This window comes from Lissotriton helveticus, chromosome 6 (genome assembly GCF_964261635.1).
Source record: "Lissotriton helveticus chromosome 6, aLisHel1.1, whole genome shotgun sequence".
NCBI classification, from domain to species: domain Eukaryota; kingdom Metazoa; phylum Chordata; class Amphibia; order Caudata; family Salamandridae; genus Lissotriton; species Lissotriton helveticus.
Genome location: NC_136067.1, coordinates 292,677,967 through 292,693,569, shown reverse-complemented (window position 1 = coordinate 292,693,569; position 15,603 = coordinate 292,677,967). Strand labels below are relative to the sequence as shown.

The 15,603-nt window shown below is 48.2% G+C and overlaps 1 protein-coding gene across 3 annotated transcripts in view; it reads right to left on the bottom strand.

Moving 5' to 3' along the window:
• The window catches only part of PUM2 (pumilio RNA binding family member 2), an 893,995-nt gene that overhangs the window by 715,109 nt on the left and 163,283 nt on the right, over nucleotides 1-15,603 (bottom strand). For all 3 annotated transcript variants that reach the window (XM_078647736.1, XM_078647737.1, XM_078647738.1), the window contains one exon: nucleotides 9,335-9,428. In XM_078647736.1, the coding sequence (XP_078503862.1) occupies nucleotides 9,335-9,428 (94 nt within the window). The remainder of the gene's footprint in view (nucleotides 1-9,334; nucleotides 9,429-15,603) is intronic.

Sequence of the window (15,603 nt, the reverse complement as noted above, 5' to 3'; positions counted from 1 at the left end):
CGGTGAGATCACCGAATCAGGCTTCGGCTGCCCAAGAAGACAAGCTGGACTGCCCTCCGGAGCCTTAAATTTCTTTTCCAGCCTGGGAAGAACCGGGATAACAGGGGCTGGATTTTGCATGATTTTGATCCCTTCCTCCCACACATGCTCAATTATGGGAATGGATTTGACTGATTTTCTGTATTGTTCTTTGAAGTCATACAGGAAACATTCATACAGCTCCCTTGTAATTGGAAGTCCAAACCTCTTTGACGCTCTCTCTCCATGAGGTTATGGAACCCCCCTATATCGACTGGAGATGAAACAGAAGTATCTCGACCAGTGGCGTCCGGATCCTGTAGTCCACTGCCACCGGGATCCAAGTCTGGGTCCTGCAATGGATCAGTAAATGGATCCACCTGTACTTCATCATCAGAAGAGGTATCCTGCTGAACGGTATAGGCCGGCTCGGGATCTGATGAGTGGGAAAGGACCGTTGGTATGACCACTGGTGGCGTGAGAGGCACCACTTGCGAAGGAGGCAGTACGACAACTGGTTGCGCTTGCGGCAACACCTGAGGTGGAGGTTGTGCAGGCTGCATTGAAGGTTCTGAAGGAAACCTGGTTCTATAGTCCTGCAGCATCATCTGTAGATCAGAGACTAGGGAGGCCGGCATGGCCACCATGTCCTGTTCTAAACCTGGTGGACGTCGCTCCTGAGGAACATAGTGATGCACCTGTTGGTCATATGCATGCTCATAATATTCCTCCGTGTCAGTCTCTTGCAATTTCACATTTAAATCTGAGGGACTGTAGGCATCCCCATAATGGCCTCCATCTTCCTCCTCCTCATCCGACTCGTCATCCAGAAGCATTGTCGGTGGAAGCGACGAAACCCGTCTTGGTGACGTCGTTTCAGGCGTAATTTTCAGCTTATGTATCGGAAATTGCAGTTTTTTGACCCGTCGACGACCTCGTCGACGGAGCAGTCGTCGATGGTGCGGCAGTCGTCGACGGTATCGTCGATGGAATCGTCGATGGAATCGTCGATGGAATCGTCGACGGCACGGTGGCCCTCGTCGACGGAGCCTTGGTCGACGACGACGGTATTATCGTCGACGGTTTCGTCGACGAACTCGTCATCATCACCATCAGTGTCGTCGAAGTTGTTGTTGTCGTCGACGTAGTCTTCGTCGACGACGAGGCCGTCGACAGCACCTTCCCGGAGACCATCATCGTCGACTAGGAAGAAGTCATCGTCGACGAACCAGGAACCTTCGAAACCGCTACCGACGACGATCCCGTCGACGGAGCCAAGGAAACAGCGGAAATTTTCATAGAAGCAATCGTCGTCGACGTACCTGATGTTTTTGTCGTCGACGGACGCTGTTTTTTCTCAGGCACGGTCCCTGGATTGACACCAGAGTATTTTTCCCCAGTCTTTTTCTTTTTGGACGGAGGAGAAGTGATAGAAACCTCCTTTTTGTCCTTAGTGGCTGTTATCAATCCAGCAGCCTGTCCCTGTCTCTCCTTTTCACTTCCGTGAGGAGATTTAATGGGACTAGCCCTCTCAGACCTGTCAGAGATCTTATGAGGGGCCTTGATAGGGGGCTCGGCTGAAGAAGAAGAAGGAGGAGACCTACCGCTCTTCCTGGATCTGTGAGAGGAAGCAAGAGATGTTGAATCCTCTTCATCCAATGAGAGCACCTCCTTCCGCGTCTTCATTTTCTGAAGCCAGGTCAATAGCCGGCCCTCTCTGTCCCGAAGAGTTTTTGTAGAGAAGGTTCTACAAATCTTGCAGTCAGGGGCCTTGTGGTCCGGGTATAAGCAATAGATACAGCTTTCATGCTTATCTTTTACAAAAAGTCGCTTTTTTCCACAAGATGCACAGGATCTGAATAAGGCCTTCCTCTCCTTGTCAGACATGTCTTGATTGTAGTTGAAAAGTTGAAGTAATAACTAGTAAGAATGAGAAAACTGAGCAGAGCTCAGTGGAGACTTCCTAGCACAACATGCGGTAGAAAAATCTGAGGCTCTGAGCTCTCTCAGGAAGGTTCTATGGGGTGAGGCTGCTCTGATTGGTCCTGACAAAAGTTTGGTCTCTTTTACACAAAGAGGGTGATAGGATACAAAATGAGATGAGGCCTAGGCCTATTTTTCTCTTTTGTTTCTATGGTTGTGATACTACCGAGGCTCCCATTCCGACGACGGGGAATGATACAAAGCATGGGAATCTATGAAAGTTCCAATACTGGGGCAACCTCTGTTATACCTCTGGTGTTTGTGGACTCTATAGACACACTGTACCTTACTTTGGTCCAGTATATATAGAGCCACTTTCAACATTACATTAGACCCTACCACTGACCCTACTGGTCCAGGCCGCATCACTATGCCTCAGGATACTAGAGACCTCCTTGCACTACTGCGATCAGCACTACTGGCGGATCCTTGGTGTCTGAATCACCCGGGAACTCGTAACTGCTCTTTTTATTCAGCACAGCACGGCACGGCACTTGGTCACGTATAGACCATTAGTATTTAACACCACAACTATTATCGGAAGTGCGCAGAGTAGAATATTTCCCTCGTACCATATGTGAGAAGCTGGCCTGATATATAATGTTCACTATTCTAGTGAGCACTCTGTATCAGTCCAAACAACCCTTATTGATGATTGGTTGTAAGTCAACCTTATAGACCAGCTATCCTAGTAGCATGGATACGAGCAGTCTAAGGCTAAGACTCTAGAGGGCGTGTTAAGCCAGCTGTTTTACCATCACATTACCCCTTGAACACCAAGTGAAAGGACACCACACAAGTTGTTATCAAAAATAAAGTGTATTTATTTATAACAAGAATACCCTGGCTCTTTATGAGACAGGGAGCTAAGCACACAACAAAACTCTTACGAAAATACTAAAAGTCGCACAATTTACACAAATGCCCGAGGGGCACGAAAAACCATATACACAAGAAGTGGAATGCGAAGTTACTAGCAGGTAAGTAATACTTTTCTAGACTGTAGAAACGCTAGGCCTACAATGCTGAACCCTTAGATTAGAAGCAGGAGGCCTAGGGACGCCGTGTGCAGAGTGGGAACTCTCACGCGTAATGCGGGAACAAGTTTATGGATACTAGCACTTCACAAAGTTACTGTTCTCGGGCGAACCCGACTAGGTGGGTCGAAAACAAGGGTGGATCCGAACACTTAGGGTGTTGGACTATGCTGGAGCACCGGAGTACTCAGTTTACCTAGCCCAGGGGCTGCGGCTGCATAGGGTTCAAGTTGCGTCGGAAACCCTCGTTGAAGATCCAGGAGCCTGAAGAAAGAAGTTGCTGGCAGGCGGCCAGTGAAGGAGTTCGTGGTGATCCAAGCCTGGATCAGGTAAGAAGAAACCTGTAAGCAGAGGGGACCAAGTTCTGAATCACTAGCCAGTGATTTAGGTGGGCACCAGGATGGCACCGGACGAAGTCACCTCAGCCAGGTGAGTGGGCGCTGCTGGGCTCTGCAGTCTCTCGGACCAGGAGGCGTTGTCGGCGACCAGGATGGAGGTGCGAGCTGTCCCACGAAGGTACTTGCTGTCGACGTCGCTGGACCCAGGATTGGGGCAACAAGTCTTGGCAAATGCAAGGCCCACGCGGTGGACCTAAAATGGCGTCTTGAGTGGACCAGGAGGGTCCAGGGTACTTCTCTGAAGGAGGGAAGCAAGGGCCAGTCTGGAGCAACCAGACCAGCGGTGTTTGTCGTCGTGCAGCGTCGTGAGGGGGCCACTAGCCAACGGGCAAGTGACCTGGACAACGCGGTGAGCAGCAAAGAGCAGAAGGGCCCCACGCAGATCTCGTGGATGCAGGGGGGCTGAACTTCGGTGCTGGAGCTGCTCAGGGTCGGGGCTTCTCTTACCCCAAAGCACTCAGTCGAGGGTCACTCGGTGGTCGTGCTGGACAAGCGTCGTGCAGTTCTGAAGATGGCCGGTCCCTCGAGGTCTCGTCGCACCCACAGATCACAGCTGGGCTGATGATGTAGGTTGAGGTCAGAGGTGCCAGGGAAGCCGGTTCTCGTCGTGCTGGAGCAGTCTTGATCCGGAGGAGAGACTGGCAACAAACCGCGATGCTTGGTTGGTGCCTGCTGCTGCAGGGTGACTACTCCTTAGTCACAAGGGAGAATCTTGGGAAGAAGTCTTGAGTTCCTCTCGTGGAAAGTAGTTTCAGGATTCAAAGATGATCTGATTTGGAAGGGGGCCAGGTCCTACCTTTATCCTGCAAAAAGGGGCTGGCACGCGACTAAGTCCTGCCCTATGGGTGGGACTAGGAGGGGGTGGTTACACCCCTCTCCTTTGGCGGGCTTTTCCCAGATCAGGGGCTGGAGTGCCCCTGGAACTGGTTCAAGCCGGCCTATGCATAGTGAGCACCGGGGTGCCACTTGCAGTCACCTTCCTCTAAAGCCCTGCCTACCTAGGATACACAAAATCCTGTCTGGGACGGTGCTGGCACCGCCCCTGGCAGGAAACCCTTTGTCCTTGCCTCCTGGGCTGGGAGGACTCCCAGCAGCAGGAGGGCAGACTTGTGTCTCGGTGGCAGCATCCATCTTGTGAAGCTGAGGCTATGTCTGACTTTAACCGGGGTTACAGGTTACCAACATGTCGTGTCCCTCTAAAAGGGTGGAATGCTAACCCCGTCGCCAGAATTGGCGAGGGGTTAGTATTCCAATTCGTATGACACCTTACTCGACATGTTTTGATAAAGCGATACCAGAGTTGGCATATAACCGCGAGGATTATAATGCACTTAAGAGTATATGGTATGCGTTATCAGGGAACAGCTATTAGGACTTGGTTCCGCAAGCTGCAAACGGGCTCAGCTCATGCCAGAGCACCATTTCACATTATTCCAAGCACTCTGCCTTCAGGATTGTTTAGGCCTGCCATAGGAGTGACTGATAGGAATATATGTGTCCAGTTTAGGGTTAGATATAGGAATACTATATCTAAAGCAAAGGGTGATTACACCACCTTGCGCCAGCTGTCGTGCAGCCAGTTGTGTCAGATTTGGATGGCCAGCCAGGGGTGGCATAATACATGCTGCAGCCCCTGGTAGGCCCCGGGTACACCTATGCCCTGGGCACCTAAGGTACTCTGTACAGGGACTGATAAGGTGACTCAGTATCCAATTAGATATGTACCTAAGGTACATGGAATCCATTTTACAGAGAGAGCAGTAGGCCTGGGGTCCTGAATAGCAGGGCCCCAGGTCAACTAAGTCAGAAAACCAGCAAAACACCAGGCAAAAAGTTGGGGGCAACCATAGTCAGGGATCTACCTTCCTACACCATATCTGACCACTCTCCGGTATTATTGGAACTTGCTTTCACATCGATCCCTAAACAACATCCTCTGTGGAGATTCCCCGCAAATGCACTTTTGGATTCGATGTTCCATAAGGAAATAGGTAATGCTATCACAGAATTCTTTGAGCTGAATGATGGCTCCGTAGAATCGCAGCTCACGCTTTGGGACGCTATCAAGGCATATATTCGCGGAGCATGCGTCTCCAAACTTGCCGGTGTCTTGCGCTCCATTCAAACCAAATTAACAAATAGAACAGAAATTAAAAGACAGATATTCTCATGCAAACTACCCCATCCTTGACGGTGCTTCGGGATCGTTCATCTTTGATGACCGAATTTACAGATGCTACGGCGCGGGAGGTTACATTTCTAGGTAAATATGCTAGGGTGCGGGCTTATGGTGAGGGAGAGAGACCCGGCAGAACATTTGCACGCCTACTTTGACCTCAATACCAGTCGAATTTTTCTTGCCTATTATACCAAACCATATCAGACTAGGCGCCCACCTTCGGGACAGGCCCTTGATGCATATCTCCAGGAAATAGCCATGGTATGGCTTGAAGATGGGCTACGAGAATTTTTAGCTACCCCAATTTACACAGATGAGATTAAACAAGCAATTAAAGACCTAACCAGCAGCTGTGCCTCGGGATCTGAGGGACTCACCGGGGATTTTTACAAAGCTTACCAACACGAATTAGCTCCCCGCCTCCTGGAAGTCTATGACGAATCATTACAAACTGGCGCTCTCTCACCAACTATGCGTGAAGCAATTATTACATTATTTCTCAAACCCCGCAAGGCTCCTCAGAAATGTCAGTCCTACAGACCACTCTTGCTATTAAACCATGATTACAAAATTCTCAATTTATGAGCAATTTTTTCGGTAATAAACCAAATGGAGCCCACATTGCCGGCAGTCGCAGTAATGATAGACGCCGAAAAATCCTTTGATTAGTTGGAATGGCCTTTTTTAAGCGCGGTTATGCAAAAGCTGGGAATACCTATTGGTTTTTTAAATTTAGTTTGCTTACTATACTCCTCCCCTGTTGCTCGACTCAGAATTAATAGGCTGATCACACAACAATTTGGCTTGACCCTGGGAACCAGACAGGGATGCCCACTCTCGCCCCTCTTATTCATAATTGCTATGGATCCACACACCTGTCATATTCAAGACTGCATTTGCATCGAGGGTTGCAACTCCACACAGGCCTGTGCGTTTTTTATGCAGATGACGTTATGTTATTTGTGCTCCGTCCCAATGAGATTCTGCCCTCTCCACTGCGTGAGGTGTGTACTTCGGTCTGGTCATCAACTGGACCAAATCGGAGATATTTGCCTTGATCTGGAGTTCCCACTACGGTGGTGCACTGACACCCCCCCCCCCACCCCCCCCAAGTATTTGGGTGTTTATCTAGATTGCAATGACTCTGAGGTGATTCGGTTGAACTATGGACCAGTGATCGACTGGCTTGAATTACAAATTATTAAGTGGACAAAGCATCAGCTTTCTATCACTGGTAGAATTGCGATCATTAAGATGGTAGTGTGTCGAAAGCACTCCTCCTTGAATGTTAGCCTCTGTCTCTTAAGAATACCGGGCAGCGCAATGGATTGCTTTCCAGGGGAGCGGCTTAGCAGAAATCTGGTGAGGTTTCTGCGTGGATTAACAGTTACTTCTGCCTGGTTTTGCGTTAGTCAGTAAGTCACTCCAGGATGCAAACCTCTGACTCCTCTGATGCCAGCGTCAAAAGCACCCTTGGTGTTTAATTGCTTTTCTGATTCGGAGGAGCTCTCTGCGTCAATGTAGACTCTAAAGGGGAGGCTCACTGCTCTTCGAATGAGAGATAGCTGGGCCGGGAAAGTGTGGGGAGGATTTGAGGGTTGAAGAGTGTCACAACTCAACACCCTTTGCTGGGAGCTTGCTCAGTTTGACATCTTCTATCTGTGCTGACCACAGCCTGAGAGCAGTGATGGGGCGGGGAAGGGACTTGATGCTGGTCTTCTGTATGGACGGTTATCTGCCTCAGTGTAAGGGCGTTTCAGTGAGCAGCGACTTGGTGTCGCAGGGATTCTGCTCCTACACAGAACTGTGCATAGAGACTTGGAAGCTCAGTAAATTAGGGTGTACCAAAACTCACCTTAGTATCCAAAATCCCCTACCAGACTAGCAATCAGTGTCTCTTTGGTTCTTCCATACCCCCAATGTTTAGACAACCCAGAACATAAACTTGGAATACCTCAGGTAACATGGAACACATGAACACTCTTTCGTTATACTATCATACCAGTTCAAAACGAGGAGTAAATGAAGACACGTGCAAGTTTGAACCGTCATATTTCCCGAGATTACCTTTATATTTTTTATCCCACTCGATCAGTTTATGTGCTGGCATTTTCTTACTGGCTTTTGAGAGTGGCACTGTAGGTCTCTAGTCTTTATATTCATCAAGACTTTTCTGAGAAGAGTTTCTTGTGCCTTGACTATTTTACTGTAAACTACCCGAAGGACAGAATCAGAGTGCAGATCCCTCTGACCCGCCACAGATATATTTTCCTCATCATCTGAAAGCCCCATCTCCTGAGTCATTTGTGCTCATTTCCGTCCGCTTCTCTAATCTGAAAGTCCAATCTTCTTTGTAAGTGGTGTTGGTTTTCTCTGCTTCTCCAATTCGGAATGGGGAACACTGATAGAGCCCAATTTACCAAAATGAATTTTCTTCTGTGAATTAACGTGGTTGCCTTGAAAGTTAAAGAAGCCTTTACAATACTCTGGCTTATGCTCTCTAGGGAGGCACAGCGTGCACATTACTGGGAACTTTTCACTGGGAACTTTTGATTGCAGTAAGAACAGAATTTAAAAAATGTGCTCATAATACACATTCTTTGACCCAGTAGAAGCACATCAGTCAAAATCTTGTCTCCTCTTCTCAGGAATGTTCGACCTTCAATGATACTTGGCCCTCAAAATCATTGCATAATTTCCATCTAATTTCTTTGCGCAAACTCTCTAAATACACCTTCAAACCCAATGGCACAAAAAATAGAATCTAAAATGAAAGTCATGTGTGGGGGCATGGTAGGATAATGGTTGACATCACAGCGAGTAATAAGGACACCAATCAAGTCAATGCACTAAGGGGAAACAAACAAGCAATGCAAAGCCATAGGTAAGGTTTTAAAAGTGCTAATGTATAGAGCAACATCACATTAGAGCAAGACACATGAGAAACAGCAAGCAGGAGTAGACAGGGAGGGCTACAGATGTAAAGTAGTTCCTCAAACAGCTCAATGCAAGCACTCAAGTGGAGCTGGAAGAAAACATCCTAACAGCCGATAGGATTAGATGAAAGACAAATACTCTGCTGGCCTGAGCCAAAGCACGACTTGACTAACAAAATCTCATGTCAATAGCTAAAACAGGCTGGTCAAAAAAAGCCAATGGTTGAAAGGGCGGACACAAAGCACACTCTAACTATATTGTTAACAGGAGGTCTGTTTGAAAGCCGTGCTGTCGAATCTAGATTTAGAAACTAGACTACAGGCACTTCTTGAGATAGTGTAATTATGTGCAGCACTTTAGTCTCAGAGTTGCAAGACACAAAAACCTCTATCACCAAAGCATAACCCTCCCACCCCCAATACCAGGAAAACTCACTGGCACTAAATGAACTAACCTGTTCTCGTGGTGGCAAATGAAAAGAGCTGTTCTGATGGTAATGTACACATACGGCCACAATCTCTTTTCAAAGAACCCTTTACAAGAGGATGGTGCAATATATTACGACACTTCTTCCATAATATGTGATCTTGAACTCCAAGCTATTCATTCAGGTATGCACCATGAATAGGTCTTACTAAGTTTAGGATTCTAACCTATTCAATAAACGTGATCATGTGTTTCAGGCTGCAACACATGTCTACATTGACAGAAGGAAATAATGCTCCTCTCATTTCAGGTATAATGTCAAAAGCTCACTAACGTACATTTGAATAGATTCTTACCTATGTGGGGCTGCTGGGCTGCTGCCAATGCATACTGTTGCTGCTGGGCTGCAGTTAACTGCTGGACTGTTAGTGCATTTTGTCGTTGGAAGAGCTAAAGAAAAAAATCTGGTTTAAAATGACAGTTCATCAAATGATCAAAGCAATATGTGCCCAATTTATGAGAGAAAATAAGAACAATTGTTACTTACCTGTAAACAGGTGGTTCTCCAGTATTGGTGTCTTTCATAGATTCACATGCTTGAATATTCCCCGTCGTCGGAGTGGGAGTCCCACGGTAAATAAAATAGCAATAACATACTCATAATATGAATATGTAAAAACATAGCACATGAAAAACACATTGAAAAAAAGGCAGTAAATGCCTAGACATAATTCCTACATAGGAATACATGAAAAGAGAAAAAACACTTGTAGTCTATTCCTGTCATTATGTTGGTCCAAACTGTAGCCAATCAGGCGCCAGCAGCCCTCCAGAACCTTCTCCTCAGAGCTCAGCACCTCAGATTTTCGGAGCACAAGAGTGACCATTGAGTCTATGAGGAGAAGAGAGCCTCTGAGGGGAGGTGGGCGGGTCGCATGTGAATCTATGAAAGACACCAATACAGGAGAACCACATGTTTACAGGTAAGTAACAATTGTTCTTCTCCAGTATTAGGGTGTCTTTCATAGATTCACATGCTTGAATATAGAATAGAAAGCAGTAATAGCCGAAAAGGCTATTACACAGACTTATAAGACCAAAATAAATATATATATATAGTCATACAAGTCATAACAGTAAAAATGGTGAACCATAAAGGAGGAGGGAAGACAGAGGCTCACCTTATTGAAAAAGATTGCCAAGCACAGCCTGTCCCACTGCAGGATCTGCTTCGTTGATGGCACCCAGGCAGTAGTGTTTCGTAAACGTGTGCCTGCTGGACCATGTGGCTGCTCTGCAGATCTGATGCAGCGACACACCGGCGAACAGGGCAGTTGAAGACGACATCGCCCTGGTGGAATGGGCCCTCACTGAAGACTGTAGAGGCTTGCCTGCCTTTTGATGGCAGAAAGCAATGGCCAAGGACACCCAACGAGCAATAGTAAGTTTGGTAACCGGGCGCCCTTTGTGGAAGCGTCCATAAACTATGAACAGTTGATCAGATTTGCGAAAAGGGGCCGTTCTGCTGATGTAGAACTTTAAGCACCTTTTAATGTCCAAGGAGTGTAAGCGCTGCTCCGCTGGAGACTGTGGGTTAGCAAAGATAGTGTTTAAGAAAACAGGCTCGTTGATGTGGAAATCCGAAGGCACCTTGGGCAAGAAGATGGGATTAGTGCGAAGCTCTACACAGTCCGGCTGAAATTGAAGAAAAGGAGGTTTTATAGTGAAGGCATGAATATCACTTACGTGACGTGATGATGTCAGCGCAAGGAGGAGAGCAACCTTCCAAGTGAGAAACTTCAAGTCTGCCTTGTGTATAGTTTCGAATGGTGCCTTCATTAGTTGTGCTAACACGATGTTAAGGCGCCAAGTAGGAGGAGGGCGCCGAATTGGTGGGAATTTGCGGAATAATCCTCTGAAAAATTGACGTATTATCCTGGAAGAACAGAGTGAGGTGGAGCCATCCTGGCAGAAGCAGGAAATCGCCGCCAGAAAAACTTTCAAAGTTGAATGTGAAAGTCCGGACTGAGCCAGTTGCAAAAAGAACGGGAGGAGCTGCGCAGGCGTGGAACGAATGGGATGGACACCAGCAGCTACGCACCAATGGCAGAATCTCTTCCATTTAAGCTTGTAGGTTTTAACAGTTGACGGCGCTCTGGCCTGAGCGAGAATGTCTCTACAGTCTGGCGGGATGGCTAGATGGGCAAATTCAAGGTGCTCAGGTTCCAGGCTGACAAATTCAGAGAGGAGGGGTCCGGATGGCAAATCTGACCCTTGTCCATCGTGAGGAGGTCCACCCGAGGATGAAGAAGGATGGGCTCGCACTGGGATAGAAGAAGCAGCTCCGAGAACCATGCCTGACGAGGCCATCTGGGAGCGATCAGAAGAATGTGGCAAGGCTGTCTCCGCATCTTCCACAATACTCGAGGCACCAGAGGGATTGGAGGAAAAGCGTAAGCAAACAGATTGCACCAATTCATCAAAAGGGCATTGCCCTGTGACCCTCGGTGGGGATGCCAGCTTGCGTAAGATGGGCATTTCCGGTTCTCTGGTGTGGCAAAAAGATCCAGCGACGGATGACCCCATCGCCGAAAAATCAACTCGAGTGTTGGTTGATGTAACTCCCACTCGTGGGTCGATGACGTGGACCTGCTGAGGGAATCCGCTAGGATGTTGGAGACACCTGGAAGATGAACTGCGGTGAGAGTGATGTGGTGACTTAGGGCCCAGGCCCAGATCGACTGCGCCAGTTGAGACAAGATTGGAGATTTTGTTCCACCCTGCTTGTTTACATAATGCATGCAGGTTGTGTTGTCCGTCTGAATAAGGACTGACTCCCCTTGGATCAATGGACGGAACGACTTGAGCGCTAGAAAAATGGCCATCAACTCCAGCCTATTGATGTGCCAGGCTCTCTGAGTCCACTTGCCCTTTCCTTTATGGACAGGCCTTGAAGGTGTGCACCTCACCCTTCCAACGAGGCGTCCGTCGTTAGAGTAAGTTCCAGCGTGATGGAAAGGAACAAAGTCCCTGCCGAAAGATTGGATGGCTGCGCCCACCATTTGAGAGCCGCTCTCATGCGAGCAGTGACACAGACTATGTCGTTGAAGGAACCGGTGACCTGACGCAACTGTCAGTCCAATTCTTCTTGAATGGGGCGTGTCCGTAGTCTGCAATTTGGGATCAGTGCAATGCACGATGACGCCAACCCTAGAAATGACTTTAAGAGTCTGACTGAAACGGACTGTTTTGTTCGTAGAAGAGACACTAATTGAAGAATCTTTGTTGACGCTCCTGAGACACAAATGCTTTTGCAAGAGTTTTATCCAACGTGGCTCCTAGAAAATTCTTGCAGGGAGCTGGATGTAATTGGGACTTTTCGGTGTTGATGGAAAGTCCGAGGGAGCGAAATACCTCCTGACAAAGGCGTGTGTCCTGAAGCAGCTGTGTGCGAGACTGTAATTTTAGGAGACAGTCGTCCAGGTATGGAAAAATTTGGACACCCTGAAGACGCAGATAAGCTACCACAGGAGCAAACACCTTCGTAAAGATGGAAGTCCATCCGTCCCACGCGGAAACGCAAGTACTTCCGATGTCGCGGAAGAATAGGGACATGGAAGTAGGCGCCTTGGAGGTAAATGGTTGCCATGAAATCTCCCATTGAGAGTAAGCGCAAGATTTCCACCAGCGTTAGCATGCGGAAGGATTGGCACTTGAGATACTTGTTGAGTGCTCGCAAGTCCAATAATCGGCCACCCATCCCCCATCTTATTGATAAGGAAAAAACAGGAATAAAATCCCTTCCCCCTTTGAGACTTGGGCACCACTTCGACGGCACCCTTCTGTACCATAAGGCGAACTTGATGGAAGAGTTCCTTGATGTGGGCTGGTGGTGGGCCGGAAGGTGGAGTGGGAGGAGGAAGTTTGATGAACTCTAGAGCATGGCCCCTCTCTACAATGTCCAGAACCCAACGGTCCGAAGTGATGGAGGACCATTGAAAAAAAGAACAGGGAGATTCGACCTCCAACTCTTTGGGGTAAAGGCAAGTCATTTTCTCTTGGGAGCAGATCCTCTGTAAGAAGATTTCCCCCTATAGGTCTTTGAAGACTGCTGACGGGAGGACTGTTGCTGGTTATTGGAGTAGCGTTGGTTGCCTTGGTGGTAGGAGCGATATGGATTGCTTCCTCCTCGAAAAGTAGAAGAGGTGCCGCGTCCGCGTGCACCTCGAAAGGGCCGTTTCCGAAATTGTGAGGTTCCTAAAGAGCGAGCAGTGTCAGTGTCTTTTTTGATGGATTGTAATGCCTCATCAACATGTGCTCCAAAAAGTGACTCGCCGTCATACAGCATATCCAGGATCTTCGCCTGCACCTCTTGGCGAAAGGACGTGGAACGTAACCAACCTTGCCTGTGTAGAACCGCCGCTCCTGCGAGCTGCCAGAAACCAGTACAGGCAATATCAACGGCACAGTCAATAATCTCCTCCGATGTTCTCTCCCCTTCTTGGAGAAGTAGCAAGGCTTCCGCCTTGGAAGCATCTGGAACCAAAGCCACAAAAGCAGACATGTCTGCCCACATCTGGCGGTCGTAACGCCCCAAAATGGCCAAAGCATTGGCCGCTCTCACTGTGGTGGAGGCCATTGTAGAAAAGTTGCGGCCTATAGCATCCAGGCGACTACCTTCGCGATCTGGTGGAGCAGTAACAGTAGATGCAGGGTTCCGCGAAGAACGCTGAGCTGCCTGCGTAACCACGGAATCCAGTTTCGGCTGTCCAATGAGGAACGGAGTGCCGACAGACGCCTTATATTTCTTTTCCAATCGGGGCATCTGTGCCGGTAGTGAATTTGGGGTCTGCATCAACTTCACCCCTTCAGTCCAGATAAAGTCTATAAAGGGAACAGTATGAACTTGTTTGAACGGCTGATTCTTAAAATCATAGAGGAAGCAATCCTCTTCCCTCTGGACTCTTGGTAACTTGAAGCGTTGAGCCGCCCTATCCATCAGCTGATGGAAACTCGCAATTGCCACAGGAGGAGAATCTCCTGGTGTTACCGGAGAGGGGGACGGTGTCTGAGTTTGATAGTCATCCCACTCTGCCATATCCTCATCATCATCTCGAACCTCACCATCTTCGCGGTCAGGAGGAATCTCATCTTCGTCGTCGGCATACACTGTCGTGTGTATCCGAACTGACTTTGTACTTGAGGAGCAGAAATTGGCAGAGGCGACAGAGGAGCCGAAGCAGGTAATGCAACAGGCGTCAGAACAGAAGGAACCGTGGGCACCTGTGGAGATGGTGGGAAACGCCTATTATAGTCGTCCAACATATGCTGGAGATTACAGATTAGCGACAAAGGCAAAGTCGCAGTAGGAACTTGCACAGGCGTTTCCTCCTGTTGGAAACATTGGTCCTCATCATCGTTACTATAATCCTGGCACTTGATGACTAAATCAGATGGACTACGTTTCGCTCTAAAAGACTCCTGTGCATCTTCCTCCGAGTCCTGCTCTAAGCCCGTGGCAAACAAGGGCGAGGGAGACTGTGGATCACTGGTGATAGAAATCTGGTCAATAGGCACTCTGCGGCGCTGGTGAAGTGGGTCGACAGTGGCAGACCCAGTGGACGACAGTGGCAGCAAAGACAGAGAGGCAAACGCAGAAGAAGTCGTCGACGACGATGGAGTTGATGGAACCAAACTGGCAATGGCGCCGTCAACGGAGCTTTCGCCGACGGAGTCGACGACAAAGATGACTTCTTCGTCGACGGAGCGGTCGTCGACGGAGTACTCGTCGACGGGGCCGTCAATGAAGCTGATTTCTTAACACTCTTCGTCGACGAAGATTTGGGCGTCGACGTTGGAGCTTTCTTCGTCGACGACGAAGCAATTGGAATGACAGATGACAGTCTTGAAACTGAGGGATACCTTCGTCGACGACAAGGACGTCCACGAAACAGCCGTCGACGATCCTGTAGCAGACGTCATCGTCACTGTCGCCATCGACGAGCTGGAGACGGCAGATCTCGTCGTCAGGACGACCGTCGACGATGAAACATTGTGAGAAGTTGGACTGATGTGCAGTGTTCACTATTCTAGTGATCACTATATATCAGTCCAAACAACCCTTATTGATGATTGGTTGTAAGTCAACCTTATAGACCAGCTATCCTAGTAGCATGGATACGAGCAGTCTAAGGCTAAGACTCTAGAGGGCGTGTTAAGCCAGCTGTTTTACCATCACATTACCCCTTGAACACCCAGTGAAAGGACACCACACAAGTGTTATGAAAATAAACAGTGTATTTATTAGAATCACAACAACCCTGTACTCTTTATGAGGACAGGGTGCTAGGCACACAACAAAACTCTTACGAAAATACTTAAGTTAGCACGTTATACACAAATGCCCGAGGGGCACGAAAAACCATATATTCTAAAAGTGGAATGCGAAATTACTAGCAGGTAAGTACAGTACTAATAGGCTTTGGAATCGCTAGGACTTGACTAGGGAATCGTTAGATTACTTCTAGGAGACCTAGGGGACTCGGGTGCAGAGCGTGCACTCTCACGCGGGATGCGGGACAAAGTCTATGGAAGCTAGTAAAGGCAAAGTTAGTGTTCACGGGCG